This window comes from Galeopterus variegatus, unplaced genomic scaffold, assembly GCF_000696425.1.
Source record: "Galeopterus variegatus unplaced genomic scaffold, G_variegatus-3.0.2 Scaffold4347, whole genome shotgun sequence".
Taxonomy (NCBI): Eukaryota; Metazoa; Chordata; class Mammalia; order Dermoptera; family Cynocephalidae; genus Galeopterus; species Galeopterus variegatus.
In genome coordinates, this window is record NW_007730458.1 from 1 (window position 1) to 17,920 (window position 17,920).

The 17,920-nt window shown below is 37.7% G+C and overlaps 1 protein-coding gene across 1 annotated transcript in view; it reads right to left on the reverse strand.

The window, feature by feature from the left end:
• Positions 1-1,174: 1,174 nt before the first annotated feature.
• Positions 1,175-17,920, reverse strand: part of LOC103602911 (dynein heavy chain 12, axonemal-like) — a gene marked incomplete at both ends in the record, with an annotated part of 185,863 nt that continues 169,117 nt past the window's right edge. The window contains 5 exons of the mRNA XM_008587356.1: positions 1,175-1,266; positions 1,709-1,846; positions 5,572-5,776; positions 6,905-7,008; positions 16,608-16,796. Coding sequence (XP_008585578.1) covers positions 1,175-1,266; positions 1,709-1,846; positions 5,572-5,776; positions 6,905-7,008; positions 16,608-16,796 — 728 coding nt within the window. The remainder of the gene's footprint in view (positions 1,267-1,708; positions 1,847-5,571; positions 5,777-6,904; positions 7,009-16,607; positions 16,797-17,920) is intronic.

Genomic DNA, 17,920 nt, shown 5'->3' on the forward strand with positions numbered 1-17,920 from the left:
TACATTGTATATTGACAAAATAAAAATTTAATGAAAATAAATAAATAAATAAATAAATAAAATTATTGTCGAGGTTTAAAAAAAAAAATGTAGAACAGTGAACAAATATCAATGCCTGCCAATTTTTAAGTACCGTCCAGGAGGCAGACACTATCACATCAGACCCTTACCATACTCCTCTCCCCATTCCTATCTCAATTTCACAGATGTAGATTGGAGGCTCAGAGACATTGAGTACTTTTTTCACAGTTACGCAGATCTTAAGTGCCAGTGTCAGTATTCAAACACAGATCTGCCTATCTAGAAAATCTGGTTTCTCTTCACTATGCTACTTTGTTTGTTGGAAGGAAGAAAAGAGAGAAAGAAGGAAGGAAAAGATGAATACATATGTGAGGCAAAGTAAGCTAAGAAAAATGGCAGTAAAATGATGAAAAAAGAAAAGAAAGGAGATAGGAGTAATAAAATGAATTATGTGCGGTTGAGTCTCCTCATAACACTGCCTTGGAATTTTCCCGGTAGAATACCCGTATTGCTCCCTCTTAGGTGATATTTCCTACTTCAGTCTTTAATGCTCCCTTGGGAGCAAAGTCTAAACCTGACTCTGGAAATAGAGGATTATGCCTATAAATGGATTGTGAAAGGACCAGGGCTCCAAGGGAAATATTTTCTCTCCTTTCTGTCCTACCCCTACATATTTTAAACAAGAATAGCATTGCTTAGTTTCCTAAGAGTGAAGCTGGAACTTCAATATTTATTCTCAATATTTATTTATTATCTCAAATGCAAGAAAAAGTTTTCCATTCAGTAATAGAAATGGGAACTTAATGATGACTAACTGTAAATTGTTTAAAAATGAGGCAGTCCTACACATTACAAAATGGAAGGTAACTGTTAGAAAACAGAAGCAGGAAAATAATTTTGGCTAACTTTTCTACTACTAAAACCACTGAAATATTTCCTAAAAATTGTTCAGGACCTAAAAATAATCACTCATCAATTGCCCCAGCCTGAGTAATGATGTACTTAAGAATTGTGAAATTATTTATTATTTGCTTCATTCCCTAGAAGAGACCTTTTGGTTAAAAAAAGAAAAAACCCTCCACAAAAATGCAGCAGACCACTTATCTATGATTCAACTACTATTGAAGAGGTCTTTGCAATTGAAACTACTAACCTTTTTCTGTCCCACCGTGCTCCATCAAGATATAATCCATGGATATAAACGCCGTCTTCTGGTGATTTGTTAGATGTATCAGAAGGAATAACCTGAAGGGAGAGGCATACACTAGTAATGATCCACTGTCCACACAACTTAGTCTCATAAGGAAAACATTAGCTAGATATGCAGAACACATTCAGGGAAACTCTACTAAATAACGGCTTGTTAAACCATAAATATAAACGGCTTGTTAAACCATAAATACAGCCATAGTATGTAAAAAGATGTAATATAAGTTCTTTTTGAAGCAATTTATAGGTTTTACTGTACATCATTAATTTTTGCTAAAATAGAAAAACAGTATGGGATCAATCAAATATTGAGACATATGAAAGTTCTATCCTAGGGAAAGCAAGATAAATATTATATACTTTTTTCATGGAACACAAAGAATGAAAAGAAGTAAAATTGCTTATAATGGGTTATAATATATAAATTCAGTATATCCACCTTGCTTAAATACATGAGTTAAGGAGTTAGTTACTATACCTGAAATTCATATCCTAGTAAATCAATAGGGGTGGTATATTTTCTGGCATAATTCTGCATAGCTCCAGTTAAAAAGGCTTGGGTGAAAAAGAAACCTGAGAGCCAAAATACGCAAGGTTTTCCTGAATTATACCAGTCCTATAAAGGGAAACAAAACAAAACAAAACATCATGTACAGTTTTTGACTTATACAAGTGTCACTTGACATACAATTTCTGATTCTGGCTTTTGTGTTGTTGCCTACACTTTCTCTCTTCCCTGACATCAGACGCAGCCCACCCTGGCCTTCCTACCTCTTTTCCCTTCTAGTTATTCTTCTTAGAAAATTCAAAATAATTTGATCATTAACCTGAATGAAACATAGTTTGAAAGATTCAAATCTTCTGCAAAAAGCCAAATGTAAATTATTTGGAGATTTATTATACTCATATTAGGTATCCTACTCAAAAGCAACCAACTTAGGCCTCTTACACATTGTCTATCTGGAACCCTCATATGTTGATTCCAGTTCCTTAACCCTCTTAAACCCCTTGTCTCCATGCCACTGCCCCCACTCCAGCTCAGATATTCATGGTCATCTTTCTGCATCACTGTGTACTGTCTTCTTGCTTCTTTCTTCTCACTGGTCAGTACATCCAGAACAATGCTAAGAGAATATACCTCACCATACATTGTTTTGATCAGATTTAGCATCTTGCATAATTCTTCAGTGACCTACCAAATTCTTCGGTGATCCACCAAATTAAAGCCTAAACCTCTTGTCTCCTATTCAAGATACTTCACAATCTGGCCCTAAATTATATTTTCAGCTCTATTCTCTTTTTTATTTCCCTTCAAGCATCCTACATTCTAATCAGACTGGACTATTTGCTGGTCTCTTTTGTGTTCAGTGGACATCTGTTGTTTTTCTCTGCCTGTCTTTAAGTGATACTATGCTTCTTTGGCTCTGGAGGACAAACCCTCCTACACGCTTGGTCTAAGCACTTCCGGTGGTAGAACTCCACTCAGCCTCCTGGTATGGGCATGTGATTCACGCCTGGCCTATCATACCTTCAGTCATAGTGATTGATTCGGGAATGGACATGTGACCCAATCAAAGCCAAAGACACAGAAACTCTTGCTGGGACTTTTGGGGAAAAGACTTACTTTCAACTCTTTCAAGTTGTATGGATATGAGGCCAGAATTGCTGCTGCTATCTTGATACCATCAGACAAGAACCCAACTGAGAATGGAGTTAACCCAAAGAGGATGGATCCAGAAAATAAAGTGCAAGAAGACAGGACCAGGTAACTATGTTTGCACCACAGGTCAAACCTACCTGAAGCTACTTTAAACCCCAGGACTTTCCAGTTACATAAGGGAACAAACTTTCTTTTTGCTTATGTCATAAATTTTGTTGCTTATAACAAACTCAATCCTAAATGATACAGTGCTTTTCATATGACAGCTACATAAGTCTCTAAGTCCTTTTCCTTTCTTTTCAGTATTCAAGACCATTCATCCTTTAGATCCAGCTCAAGTGCTACCTTACCTATGAAACAACCCTGTGTTCCTGAGCCAAAAGAACTGTCTTCCTTCTTTGAACTCCTAGAGCATTTTACATGTTGGTCTTTTATGGCACATCCCTTATACTGTATTACTTTTTTTTTTAGATACATAGCTTGTCTGCCTGTAGGCTATTGGCAGCTTGAAGGCAAGGCTAATGTTGTAATCATCTTTCTCTCACAGAACACACACAACAAGGTGCATGGAACAAAGTAGGGTCTCAATTCATATTTGTTGAATGAACAGATGAATTAAAAATGAACTTTGTCTTTCATCAAGCAGTACACTATGGGAAGAAGCCAGCTTTGCCCCCTAGGAGGGAAAGAACAAACTGCTGCTGGAGATGTGGCAACAGTACAAGCTAGCAGATCAAGAGAGGTAGAGGAAGAGATGGAGTTTAACAAGGGCAGACAGAACCAGCAGCATGCACAAGAAAGCTGTAAGAACCCAGAAGGCAGGTGTATAGAAAACTTACTCCTTTGGGGCTTCATTTAGCCAAGAATGTCATTAGTGTCTGTGGTCAGCTACTTGTACAATCTCTGAATTAGCTATCATTTACTAAGTGCTGAGTACATGCCAGTCACTGTGCTAAGTACTTTACATACATCATTTAGTCCATAAGATAACTCAGTGAATTAGATATTCCTCCCATTTTATGGACAAGGAAAGTAGCATGCAGAAAGATGAGTAACTTGCTCAAAGTCACAAAGATAGTAAAAGTGTCAGATCCAGGATTTATCCTGGGATTTTAATGAGTGAGCAAAAAACTTTTTAAAAAAAAAAGCACAGGAAGGAGAAAGGGAAGAGAAGAAGCTATGGACTAAATGTTTGTTTTCCTCTGAAATTCCTATGATGAAACCCTAATCTCCAATGTTATGGCATTTGGAGATGGGGCCCTGGGCAGGTAATTAGGCCATGAAGGTGGAGCCCATATGATGGGATTAGTGCCTTCATAAGAAGAAATAGGAGAGGGCTTTCTGTCTGTCTGTCTGTCTGTCTCTCATCTGTGAACCAGGAGTGCTCTCATCTGGTTCACCCGACCATGAGGGCACCCTGATCTTAGACTTCCCAGCCTCCAGAACTCTGAGAAATAAATGTCTGTTGTTTAAGTCACCCAGTCTATTTTACTTTGTTATAGCAGCCTGAACTGACTAAGACAGAAGACAAACAGGGTGAATGGTGAGAGAAAAACAAGAAAAGGATAGAAAGTACAGATTACTCATTTGCTTAATTTGTTAATTATAAGAACCATTAGGAGGTGAAGAAGAGTCCAGGAGAAGGAAAAAGGATGAGAAAACCCTACACTTTCTATAAGGGTAAGATGTCAATGGGGGAAATCCATTTAGTATTCTATTCTGTACTGTTTCTTTTGTTAAACATATAATCTACATTAAAAATTCCTATAAATTAAAAAATAGTCCACAAGAAAAATGGACATAGGATATAAACAGACAGTTCACAGAAGAAAATACAAATGGCAAGCACACATACCAAAAGAAGCACAGGCTCACTAATAATCAAAGAAAGTAACATCAAAATAAGACGTGGTTAACCTATCAGATCAGCAAATACATAAAAGGAATGTATGAGAAAGCTTGTTTCTCCAAGTCCTCACAAGCACTGGCTTCTACAGTGAAACAAAGTTCCATTTTATGACTAGCTTCTACAGTGAAACAAAATTTTTGAATAAAAAAAAGGCAACTGAACACTGAAAAATCATATACCTGTGACTTTTCAAAAAATATTTTTTGCATCCTCCCAAACCCATACCCCTCAAGCATAAAACATCAACCATAGGATGGGGGACAAATAGGGGAGCTGAGGAGGAAAAGCAGTCTCCTGCCTTATGTTTTCCTGTGCTCTGAACATCTTTACATGTGTTAAGGGGAAAGGGGGAAGATTCGAAGCATTCATATTTCCCCTAGTTTTATGAGATAAGAGATACAAGACATTAATTTTAAGAAAATGGTCAATTATTGATAAATCCAAACCTTGGCTTTTTTTTTTTTTTGAGACTTACCATTGCTATTAAAATCTCAAGTCAACGTTGAACTGTGGTCTTAGAGAACCACAAATTTAGAATCTTCAAAAATATGTCACATATTACTTAGGTTTGGGTAAAGCAACATCTTAACTTTTCTACTAAGTATTTTGAAATGTATGTATATTTCAATATTCTAAAATTTTGGTTGGATTACAATGAAACTACTAATCACATTCCATTCATCAAGGAGACATTCAAGTGACCACAGGCATGTACTAACATCTCCCCATTCAACCAAAAAAATAAAATTATATATATAAAATAATCTCTTACCTGTAAAAAGTTCAACCGGGCTAGAAAATCAGCAATGTAACTTCCTAGGGGCTTAAGACTTGGGTATGATCGTTTAGCCCACATTTCTGGAACCTTTCCAACAAGTAGACTACCAGAGAGTGCCTCCAATGCAGAATCCATTACAACCACACCCTTAATAGCTTTTTCAAGGTCTAGTAGAGTGTTACGTATTGTTATAATTAAACTGCAATGAAAGAAATAATGTCATTAATGTATATATGATAGTAAATATCAACATACAATCTTTCCAGAAGAAGAAATAGCAGGAATCCCATTCACAGCTTTATGGGAGCGTTTTCCAAAGTGTGCTCACCTCCCACTTGGTGGCATATGAGATAATTTTAGGTGATACTTGGATGAACATTTTTCATTTTAATCATTATATACATATATTAAAATATAAAAAATAATACAACTAGCATATCAAAATTTTTGTTTTCTGGCTATTATTGCTTAAGATCTGGCTAATTTAAGCAGAGAATCATTTTAGGAAAAATAGTAGGTAAATAACATTGTAGGTGACAGGCAAATATGGAAAAAGTTATAAAAGTGTTATGCAATATCTGAAACTATGAAAACACTGCATTAAAACATAAACTGTAATTCATTTATACACTTGCAAATACTTAGCTTCCCACTTAGGCCCAAAGTGCTAAGAACACCATAAATATACCTGTAGTGAAAGTTTTGGGATAGAAGCCCAAGCAGCTGAGAGACAGCATGTTATTACATACAAATAGAGTCTTTGTATAAAAAATACTTGGTGAAGACATCATGATATTTTAATATATTTTATTTTAAAACATCAACAAGTCTGGAAACCAAAATAAACTTGGAAACACTACAGAAAATTCATAACCAAAACAATTCTCCATTCCTTAAGCCAGTATTGCATTGCAGAAAATTAAATACAAAAATTCAAAGCAAATAATCTGTTTTTATCATGGGGTACCTTATCAACCTCAGTTGGACTCAGTAAGAAAAGGGAGGTGTATGTGTTTCAGGTGGCAGAAAAACAACAAATGTAGGCGTAGTTAATGTTCGTTCTGTATCTCTCGAGGAGAATAGTAACCGTTGGATGAGAAGTTATGATTAATGAATATTTTTAACCAGTAAGAACAGATCTCTTTTTCATCATCATTTTTACATTTTAAAAAACACCCTCCCTTTTGGGGCAGAAGGTCATGGAACTTTTGAAAAGGATATATAGGTTTTGATAATCTTTTCTTAAAATGTTTAATTCAATGCCAGTGTGTCTTTTTATGGACTTTGGTTGATTCCCTTCTGAATCACTGGGGATATAGATCCTTACTTGTTAAATCTTTCCATTTCTTGTACCAACACCGTATTCATGCTCTCTTTATATGTCACAGGATACTTCAGTAGTGCTATTTCAATGTCAAAATCATCTGGGAGCTAAAAAAATAGATTTTGAAGATCACAAATTACTCTCAGAATAGATAAGTAGTTTCATTCAGCTACAATATCAATAATAGCTAATATAGGGTGTTGCTATGTGCCAGGCACTGTGCTAACTGCATTCCATATATTATTTCCTTTAACTCAAACCATACAATCTTAGGTGGCCATTATCATTTACACTTTACAGAATGAGGACATTTAAGTAGAGAGGTTAAGTAACTGGCCCAAGGGCACACAGCCAAAAGGTGGTCTCTTTACAAGTCTCTGACCCCAAGGCCTATGTTCTTAACTACTACAGCACTTTGTGGAAGATAAATATTTCTGAAAAGTTGTACAATTCCTTTTTGTAAATTGAATTTTATTTTCCATTGATAAAACTGATTAACCATTTTAGAATTGTTTTATATTTATTTCTAATCAGTTATCAACTGGTTCCAAATAACTTAGCTTAAATAATTAGTTTACCCCACTATCAAATAATTAACTTGTGTAAATGTAGCAGGGTTCCAGGGTATAGGGAGAGAGAAGGCCATCAAGTGTCAGATTTCTATGAGGCCCCTCAGAGATGCTTGAGGAGAAGTGCTGAAGAGGATTTCAGAACTGATGAACAAGTCCCAAGATACTGGAATTCATATTCCTATAAGGGCAAAGGAGTTTCCCAATCAGGGAAGTCCTAAACTAAGAGAGGTGAGCTACCTAGACTGTCCCAGGTGATAATCCCTGGATGATACAAAAGAATTGTAAGTCACACATGGTGATATAACTCAAGGGCTCTTTGGCTCAGACAACTCCCTTATGTTGACTATGCCCCAGATGCCTCTGCCAGGTACCCTGTCAGGGATCTTATACGAGCCACCATTCAGTGATGGCAAGAACCTTTCCCCACAGAGATAAACCACAGAAGCAGGAGGGACTAGGAATGAGAAGAGGCAAATGGCAGAAGCAGCAGGACAGGAGTGTGGGCTGGAGCAGGCTAGTTTGCTTTCGCGAGTAGGCTCATCTTAAGGAACGGTGTGAGTCAAGTAGTGGTGCAACCCATGGCTTTGAAGGCAAGTGGACTGGGGGCCAGACTCTGCTCTGTCAGAGGCCTGACACTGAAATACAGGGATAGTTATAGTACTTATCTTGGAGGGGAGTTATGAAGATCTGTGCTTAGGGCCATAATCTTTTAAAAGTTCTCTTAGTAGTTTTTTTAATTTTCTTTTTTAATTGTGGCAAAACATATATAACATAGGACAGCCATTTTAAGCATTTTTAAGCATACAATTGTGTAGAATTAATTACATTCACAATTCTGTGTAACTACTATCTCTATTGATTTCCAAAACTTTTTTCTCATCCTATACACAGACTCTGTACCCATTAAGCAAGAACTTCTCATTATTCCTTTCCTCCTATTTCGGTAACCTCTAATCTACTTATGACTCTGAAATTTTTTTCTTCTAATTTAGTTTTAGATAATTGTATATATTTACGGTACAATGTGATATTTGGGTACATTTATACAGTGTGCAATGGTCATATCAGGGTACTTAGAATATTCACCTCAAACGCTTTGTGTGTGGAACATTCAACATCCTCTCAACCAGCTACTTGAAGTTATATAGTAATTCGTTGCTGACTGTAGTCTCCCTATATTGCTATAAAATGCTAGATCTTGTTCTTCCTATCTTTCTACAATTTTGTATTGATTGACCACCCTCTCCCCATCCCCCCGTTTCCTTACTAGTCTGTAGTACCCACTATCCTACTCTCTATGTCTATGAGACCAATTTTTTTAGCTTCCACATATATATGAGAACAAGTGGCATTTCTCTTTCTGTGTCTGGGTTATTTCACTTAACATAATTTTCTCCAAGCTCATTCATGTTGCTGCAAATGGCAGAATTTAATTCTTTTTTATGGCTAAGTGGTATTCTATTGTGTATATATAACCTGTTTTTTAAATCCACTCACTCATTGATGAACATCTAGGTTATTTCCAAGTCTTAGCTACTGTGAATAGAGCTGTGATAAAGATGGGAGTGCATGTATCCCTTTGACTTCTTGATTTCCTTTCCTTTGAATATATACCTACCAGTGGGATTGCTGGATCATATGGTAATTCTATCTGGAGTTTTTTGGGAAGTTTTCATATTGTTTTCTATAATGGCTGTACTAATTTACATTCCCACCAACAATGTACTGAAGTTCTCCTTTCTCCCCATCCTCACCAGTATTGGTTTTTTTCTGTCTTTTTGATAACAGGCATTCTAATTGGGGTAAGATGATATCTCATTCTGGTTTTGACTTGCATTTTTCTGATGATTAGTGATGTTGAGCATTTTTTCATATACCTGTTGTCCATTTGTATGTCTTCTTTTGAAAAATGTCTATTCAGCTTATGTGTTCATTTCTAAAATGGGCTATCGGTTGTTTTACTATTGAGTTGTTTGAGTTCTTTGTATATTCTGGATATTAATCCTTCATCGGATGCATAGTTTGCAAATATTTTCTCCCATTCTGCAGGTTGTCTTTTCACTCTATGGATTGTTTCCTTTGCTGTGCAGGAGCTTTTTAGTTTGATAGAATCCCATTTGTTTATTTTTGCTTTTGTTTGCCTGTGCTTTAGGAGTCTTAATCATAAAATCTCTGCCTAGTCCTATGTCCTGAGGTGTTTCCCTGTGTTTTCTTCTGTAAGTCTTATAGTTTTGGGTCTTACATTTAAGTCTTTAATCCATTTTGAGTTGATTTTGGTATATGGTGAGAGACAGGGGTCTACTTTCATTCTTCTGCCTATAGATCTCCAATTTTCCCAGCACCATTTATTGAAGAGACTGTCCTTTCCCCAATGTATGTTCTTTGTTCCTTTGTTGAAAATCAGTTGGCTGTAGGTAGGTGGATTTATTTCTGGGCTCTCTATTCTGGTCCATTGGTCTGTGTGTCTGTTTTTGTGCCAATACCATGCTGTTTTAATTACTACAGCTTTGTAGTATATTTTGAAGTCAGAGAGTGTTATGTCTCCCACTTTGTTCTTTTTGCTCAGGATTGCTTTGCCTATTTGGGGTCTTTCATTGTTCCATATAAATTTTTGAATTGTTTTCTCTATTTTTATGAGGTATGTCATTGGTAGTTTGATAGCAATTGCATTAAATCTGTAGATTGCTTTGAGTAGTATGGTCATTTTGACATATTGATACTTCCAATAAGTGAACATGAGATGTCTTTCCATTTGGGGGTGTCTTCTTTAATTTCTTTAATCAGTGTTTTATAATTTTCCTTGTAGAGATTTTTTGCCTCCTTGGTTAAATTTATTCCTAGGTATTTTTGTTGTTGCTGCTATTGTAAATGGGATTGCTTTCTTGATTTCTTTTTTCTTTTTTTTTTTTTTGTCTTTTGTCTTTTTCCGTGTCCGGCCATGGATCGCAACCCTCAGTGTTGCCCCCGTACCGGACCAGGGACCGGCAACGGGATCGCAACCCTCAGTGTTGCTCCCGCGCCTCGCTCAGCCAGTGAGCGGGAACCGGTCTGTATGTGGGATCCGAACCCTCGGGCGGGAGTGCCGCCGCGCTTCCCAAGCGGCACACTATCCAGTGCGCCACCGGGCCGGCCCCTTGATTTCTTTTTTCTGCTAGTTTGTTGTTGCTATATAGAAATGCTACTGATTTCTGTATGTTGATCTTGTATCCTGCAACTTTACTGAATTTGGTTTTTGGTAGAATCTTTAGATTTCTTTATACATAAATCATGCTAATGAGGAAGCAAAGATTCAAAAATTAAATTCTGACTAACTTGTAAAATGTCTTTGTAACTAAATGTGCTTATCTCCCAGGGCCGCCAGGACTCAGCCTAGTTAATAATCAACTGCTTGCTGGCATTTCTGCTTTTGTAATCTCGCTAGTCTGCCCTGCTTGCATTTTTAATTTTGACTGTTCACCTAAGTCACGTGGGTGAGAAGGAACTAAAACCAACAGCTGTTTGTCTAAGATATAAGTTAAACCTAAGTTTATGGCCTATAAAAACCATGTCAAACTCACGTTCAGGGTCTCAGGATCTCAGGACGTGAGTCTACCTGGGTCCCGCTAGCGTTCCTGTCCCACTAGCATAATAAACTTCCTGACTCTCCATCTCTCCAAGTGACTGGAATTGTTTCCTCACCGAGTTCTTTCCATAATAATGTCATATGCAAATAGAGACAATTTAACTTCTTCCTTTGCCATTTAGATGCCCTTTATTTCTTTCTCTTGCCTAACTGCCCTGGTTAGGACTTCTACTACTATGTTGAATAAAAGTGGTTAAGAGTGGGCATCCTTGTCTTGTTCCAATTCTTAGGGGAAAAGCTGATAGCTTTTCAGTATAATATTAGCTGTGGGTTTGTCATATATAGCCTCTATGGTATTAAGATACTTTCCTTCTATACCTAATTTGTTGAGAGATTTTTATCATGAAGGGATGTTGAATTTTATCAAATGCTTTTTCTGCATCTATCAAGATGATCATATTTTTTTCCATCATTCCATTGATGTGATATATTACATTTACTGATTTACATATGTTGAACCATCCTTGCATCCCTGGGGTAAATCCCACTTGATTGTGTGTAAAATCCTTTTGGTGTGCTGTTGGATTCAGTTTGCTAGTATTTTATTGAGGATTTTACCTATGTTCATCAGGGATTTTGGCTTGTAGTTATCTTTTTTTGTTGTGTCCTTGCCTGGTTTTGGTATCAGGATAATGCTGGCCTGTGGTAAGAGTTTGGAAGAATTCTGTCCACTTTAATTTTTAAAAATAGTTGAAGAAGTATTGGTGTTAGTTCTTCTTCAAATATTTGGTAGAATTCATCAGTAAAGCCACCTGGTCTGGGGCTTTTCTTTCTTGGGAGACTTTTAATTATTGATTCAATCTTGTTACTTGTTATTGGTCTGTTTAGGTTTTCCATTTCTTCTCAGTTCAGTCTTGGTAGGTCATATGTGTCCAGTAATTTATCCATTTCCTCTAGGTTTTCAGATTTATTGGTGTATACTTGTTCATAATAGTCTCTAAAGATCCTTTGTATTTCAAAGGTATTAGTGTAATGTCCCCTTTTGCATTTCTGATTTTATTTATCTCGGTCTTTTCTCTTTTTTTCTTGGTTAATTTGATTAATGATTTGTCAATTGTGTTTATCTTCTCAGAAAACCAACATTTCATTTGATTGATCTTTTGTATTATATTTTTAGTCTCAATTTCATTTATTTCTGCTTTGATTTTTATTATTTCTTCTCTTCTACTTATTTTGCATTTCATTTGTTCTTGCTTTTCTAGTCCCTTCGGGTGCATTGTTAGGTTGCTTATTTGAAATTTTTCTTTTTTTTTATGTAGGCATTTATTGCTGTAAACTTTCCTCTTAATACTGCTTTGGCTGTATCCCATAGGTTTTGTTATATTGTGTCTTCATTTATTGAAAGGAATTTTTGATTTCCTTCTTTATCTCATCTTTGACCCACTGGCCATTCAGGAGCATGTTGTTTAATTTCCATGTATTTCTGCAGTTTCAAAAGTTCCTCTTGTTATTGATTTCAAGTTTTGTTCCATTATGGTCAGAAAAAATACTTGATAGTTTGATTTTCTTTTTTAACTTGTTGGGACTAGTTTTGTGGCCCAGCATCTGGTCAATCCTGGAGAGTGCTCCATGTGCTGATGAAAAAAATGTGTATTCTGTAGCTGTTGGATGAAATGTTCTGTAAATGTTGGTTGGTCTGTGAAGCCATTTAAATCTGAATTTCTTTGTTGATTTTTTGCCTTGATAATTTGTCCACTGCTGACTGTGGGGTGTTAAAGTACCCAGCCATTATTGTTTTGGCATCTATATCTTTCTTCAGATCTGACAGTATTTGCTTTATATATCTTGGTGCTCTGGTGTTGGGTGCATATATATTTTTAATTGTTATATCCTTTTGCTGTACTGATCCCTTTATCATTATATAGTGCCCTTCCTTATCTCTTAGTACAGATTTTGACTTTAAGTCTGTTTTATCTGATATAAGTATATCTATCCTACTCACTTTTGTTTTCTATTTGCATGGAATATCTTTTTCCATCCCTTCTGTTTCAGCCCATGTGTGTCTTTGTAAGTAAGGTGTGTTTCTTATAGGCAGCATATGGATGGGCCATCTTTTTTATCCATTCAGCCAGTCTATGTCTTTTAATTGGGGCATTTAATCTGTTGCAGTTTGGTGGGTTTTTGTATTGATAAGGTTTGATTCCTTTCTCTTCTATTTTGTATATCTATTATATCAGTAAATTTTATATTTTCAGGTGTTTTCATGATGATTGTTATTGTTCTCCCTCTTCTGGATGTAGGACTCCCCTAAGCATTTCTTGTAAGGCTGGACTGGTGGTGATGAATTTCCTTAATTTTCGTTTGTCTAAGAAAGACTTTATTTCTCCTTCATTTCTGAAAGATAGCTTTACTGGTATAATATTCTTGACTGGCAGTTTTTTTCTTTCAGCACTTTGAATATATTACCCCATTCCTTCCTGGCCTGTAGGGTTTCTGCTGAGAAGTCTGCTATTACTCTAATGGAGATTCCCTTATAAGTGACTTGATGCTTTTCTCTTGCTGTTTTTAGAATTCTCTCTTTGTCTTTAACTTTTGACAGTTTGGCTACAACATGTCTTGGAAAGGACCTTTTTGGGTTGAATCTATTTGGGGACCTCTGAACTTCCTGGATTTGGATTTTCATATCTTTCCCAAGACTAGGGAAGTTTTCAGCTATTACTTCACTAAACATGTTTTCAATACCCTTTTTGTTTTCTTATCCTTCTGAAGTGCCCATAATTCAAACATTTGTTCACTTAATAGTATCCACTAAATCTTGTAGACTTTGTTCATTTTTAAAAATTCTTTTCTCTTTCTTTATTTTCTTTTCTTCCTGTGATTTCAAAACAGCTGTCTTCAAGATCAGAAATTCTTTCTTTTGTGTGATCTAGCCTTTTGTTAGACTCTTGAATGTATTTTTATTTCATTCAATGAATTCTTTAATTCTAAGATTTGTTTGATTTTTTAAATGATATCTATCTCTTTGTTAAATTTCTCATTCAGATCATAAATTGTTTTTCTGGTTTTGTTGAATTGTTTGTCCATATTCTGTTGTATCTCTTACAACAATAATCTTAACTTGAATTTCTTTTCCAGCAAGTTGGCAATTTCTGATTTGGGAGGATCTATTATTGGAGGATTACTGTGTTTCTTTGGTGGTATCATGTTTCCTTGTGGGTGGTTTTTTGTTTTTCCATGTTTCTTGTTTCCCCACATTGATATCTGTGCATCTGGTGGAAGAGTCACTTCTTTGAATTTTGTAGAGTGGCTTGTGTGGGGAAGGACTTTCACCAGCAAATGTGTCTTTGGGTGTCAGTTGGGTAGAGTACAATGGCTCTGTTCTGGTTGGGTGCAGTAGTGTAGACTCTGTGTAGTTTCTTCAGCTGTAATCCACTTTCACTATGTGTGTGCCCCAGTAGCCTATTTCTTGGGAGGTTTGTGGTGGTGGTGGCATGGCTTTGCCAGGGGTGGGCTTGCTGTGCTCTCAGGCTAAGGTGTGCATATACACCCTGTGAGCTAGTCTTCTTGGGAGCTGGCTCACTGGGGATGGGGATGCTGGATTGATTTTCAGGTTGAGGGTGTGGGTGTATGGCCTGTCAGGGATTCTGGGGCTGGTTTGACAGTGGCAGGGTCATCATGCTGATTCTCTGACCAGTTTTGGGCCTGCCATGGGCACATCAGCCAGGCTGTCTCTCCCTTGAATACATGTGCATGTGATGGCTCAAAGACTCAGCCGGGGTGGGGTGGGGGTGTGGGGGCGGGGTGTCCTTCAGGCACATGACAGCTGGGCTGTTGCTCTGAGTCAGGGGCATGGGCATACTTTGGCTTGGCTAGCTGGATGCAGGTCTGACAGGAGCCAGTACACTGTGCTACTTCTCAGGGCCAGGTGCAAGGTTGTGCTTTCCTCCACTTTTTGGGAGATCTGCTAACAGTGGGGCTACTGAACTATTTCTCAGGGGGTGGGTGAGGCCACTAAGTGGGCCTGAAAAGAGGGGGCCCTGGAAGGTGTTTCTTGGACAGTAGATGAGGCTGCAACACAGGCCTGCTGAGAGAGGGCCCAGCCAGCCACTTCTTGAGCAGTGGGTGAGGCTGTTGAGGGCAAGACCACTTTGCCACTTCTCTGGGAGGGTGCAAATGCACTTTAGTTCCGCTCACCTGGGGTTGGGGTGTGTTCATTAGGGTAGGGATCTGGGAGATGTTTTACCAGGTTGGAAGCTTGGGTGCACAGAACTCAGTCCACTGGTAGTGGGGGAGGGGTCTGCCTATCTGGTCTCTGGCTGGGTACATGGGAGTGCATCAGTTCAGCAGGCCTGGCATTGGCTTCCCAGGCATGTAGAACTGGGAGCACAGCTGCTCCTGGGTCCAGGCTTCAAGCTGCTGGGATCAGGGCATTGTATCCTCTCCTGTGAGTGCACTGGGATAATAGATGAGCTTTAAGGCTGGGGCAGCACAGTGGCTGCTGGCCCCCAGGGCAGGGCAAGCTCCCACAGTGGCTCTGGTTTCAAGATGATTTCTACTGCATTGGCTGGGGTCATGAGGTTGGGGGGTGGGGAATATACAGTATGTGCTCCTATTCTAGAGCAATGCAGGGCATATATTCTAAGCAGCTCCCACACTTGGTTCCAAGCTTGCAAGGGCTGTGGAATCCTCCTGCAATAGGAACTGTAGGCCTCTGTGGTAAGGATGGGGATTGGTGTGGGCCCTCTGCCTACCTTTTCCCCAACAAGAGAACATCTTTCCTGTGCCTACCCCAGTGGTGGAGATTTGGTGGATGAGGCTGGGTGCCTCTCTCTCCTCTCTATGCTTCCATCCTGGGCTTTTGTGCTCCACAGGGATCTCACCAGTTTCCCTCTGCACTCCTGTGCTCTTCCACAGATGCTGCCATCAAAATTTAGCTGTCTATTAGTTGTTCTGGTCCTTTTCTGTGAGAGGGACATGCCCTTGGCACCTCTAGCCCACCATCTTGCCTCCCCCAGAGGGCCTCTTAGTAGTTTCATATTGAATTTAAGACTTACAGAAAAAAGGTTAGACTAGACAGTGCCATTCCACTTAGTAGGGCTAAATACATTGGGGTGTATTATGAAAAGAAAAAGCTATAGCAGCTAACTCAGCCCTGTTCTTATCTTCCTGTGCCTCCTCACTTCCAAAGGTATAGATTAAAAACCATGTTCTCCTTGAACCAGCAAGTTCAGAACATTTCCTTCATTTTTTTTAAAAGCAGGCCTTTTACCTTATCATTTAGAAATGATAATAAATCATATGTATGTTGGCTGACACACAACTATAGTTAAGAACTTACTATGTGCCAGGCACTTTGCAAACCACTTTTAATTCATGATCTCCTTAATGGTCTTAAAAATATTTTAGAACTGGTACTATTATCACTACTTTAGAGATTTGGAAACTAATGCTTAGAGAGGCAAAGTGCATTGGTCGAGGTCATAAGGCTAGTAAAAGGAGTTTTCAGATTGTCATGTCAGTACCATTTTATTTATATTGTATTACAAACTACATATTTTAAGCTAAATATTACCTTGTTGAGAATATCTTTGGTAATTTCTAATAGAATCTGGTCAGTACTTCCTGAAGATCCTGTCTGTTTGGAGCCTCCCTGGGTGAGGAGCAAGGACTCAAATAGGATTTTTGTTTGTTGAAGATCTTTGGAGATATCAACATTTTCATGTAATCCAAATATCTCAGGATGTTGAGTAAATGGAAGTTTCTACCAGAAAACAGATTAGGCATGCATCACATTTTTACTGGATACTGAATGGGATCAGAATATGCTACCCCAAAATATGCCACTTCAGCATAAGGATTATTATGAGCTGAAGGCAATTAAGAATCAACAGAGATAGGAAGAATTCTCTGCCCTCCCCTTATCTGCCTAAAGGCAGGGTATAAATTTCCCCCTCTTCTATAACAGGATGAGGAGAGTGACCCTTATAACCAGGAATGAAGAGCTGGCACTGAGAAGAGTCTACATAAAAAAAGCTTACTAAAATAACCCTTGTCTTCCATTTGTTTCCCCCATATATTTCTTAATCCCTTTCCCACAATTTATTGCCCCTAGAAATCTAAACTCCCTTTTCTTTGTCAAACCACTTCTTCAGAACTTATCGCCCTTTGTTAAAATGTCAATTCTCAAGTATAACTGCTTCTTCTGGCTTTTACTTCTTTTCTGTAAAGCCCCCGGGCACATAAAAATATTAGCATCAGAACAAATTGTATGTCTTTTCTCCTGCTGATCTCTCTTTGGTCAGTTTAATTCTCAGGCCCCAGCCACTGAACTTAAGAGGGCAAAGGAAAGGTTTTTCCTCTCCTACAGTAGATTAATTCATAAATCAGACATGTGAAGACAAAAAAGGGTTAAAAACCACAAAACATCAAAATAATAGAAGAATCAAACTTTTCCAATTTTCAGTAATTACTAGAAAAAAAGATATTAAAAGTTGATTGAAACCATAATACTTGTCTAAACCTATACCTTAGAGGGGAACATTTCACCATTCGCTTTTAGAAAAATCACATGTAAATCTAACCTAATTTTCTTTTTTTTTTTTGTTTTTTTTTTCGTTAAATTTTTATTTTGTCAATATACAATGTATATGATTATTATGGCCCATCACCGACACCTCCCTCCCTCCTCCCTCTCTCCCCTCCCCCCCAAGAATGTCCTTTCCGTTTGCTTGTTGTAACAACTTCATAAAAGTATAGTTGTTATATCTTCTTCCCCCCCCCCCCCGCTCGTTTTTGTTTGGGTTTTTTGGTGTGGGGGGTGTTTTTTTTTTTTTTTTTTTGGGTGGGGGTTTTTTTTTTTTTTTTTTTTTTTTTTTTTTTTTTTTT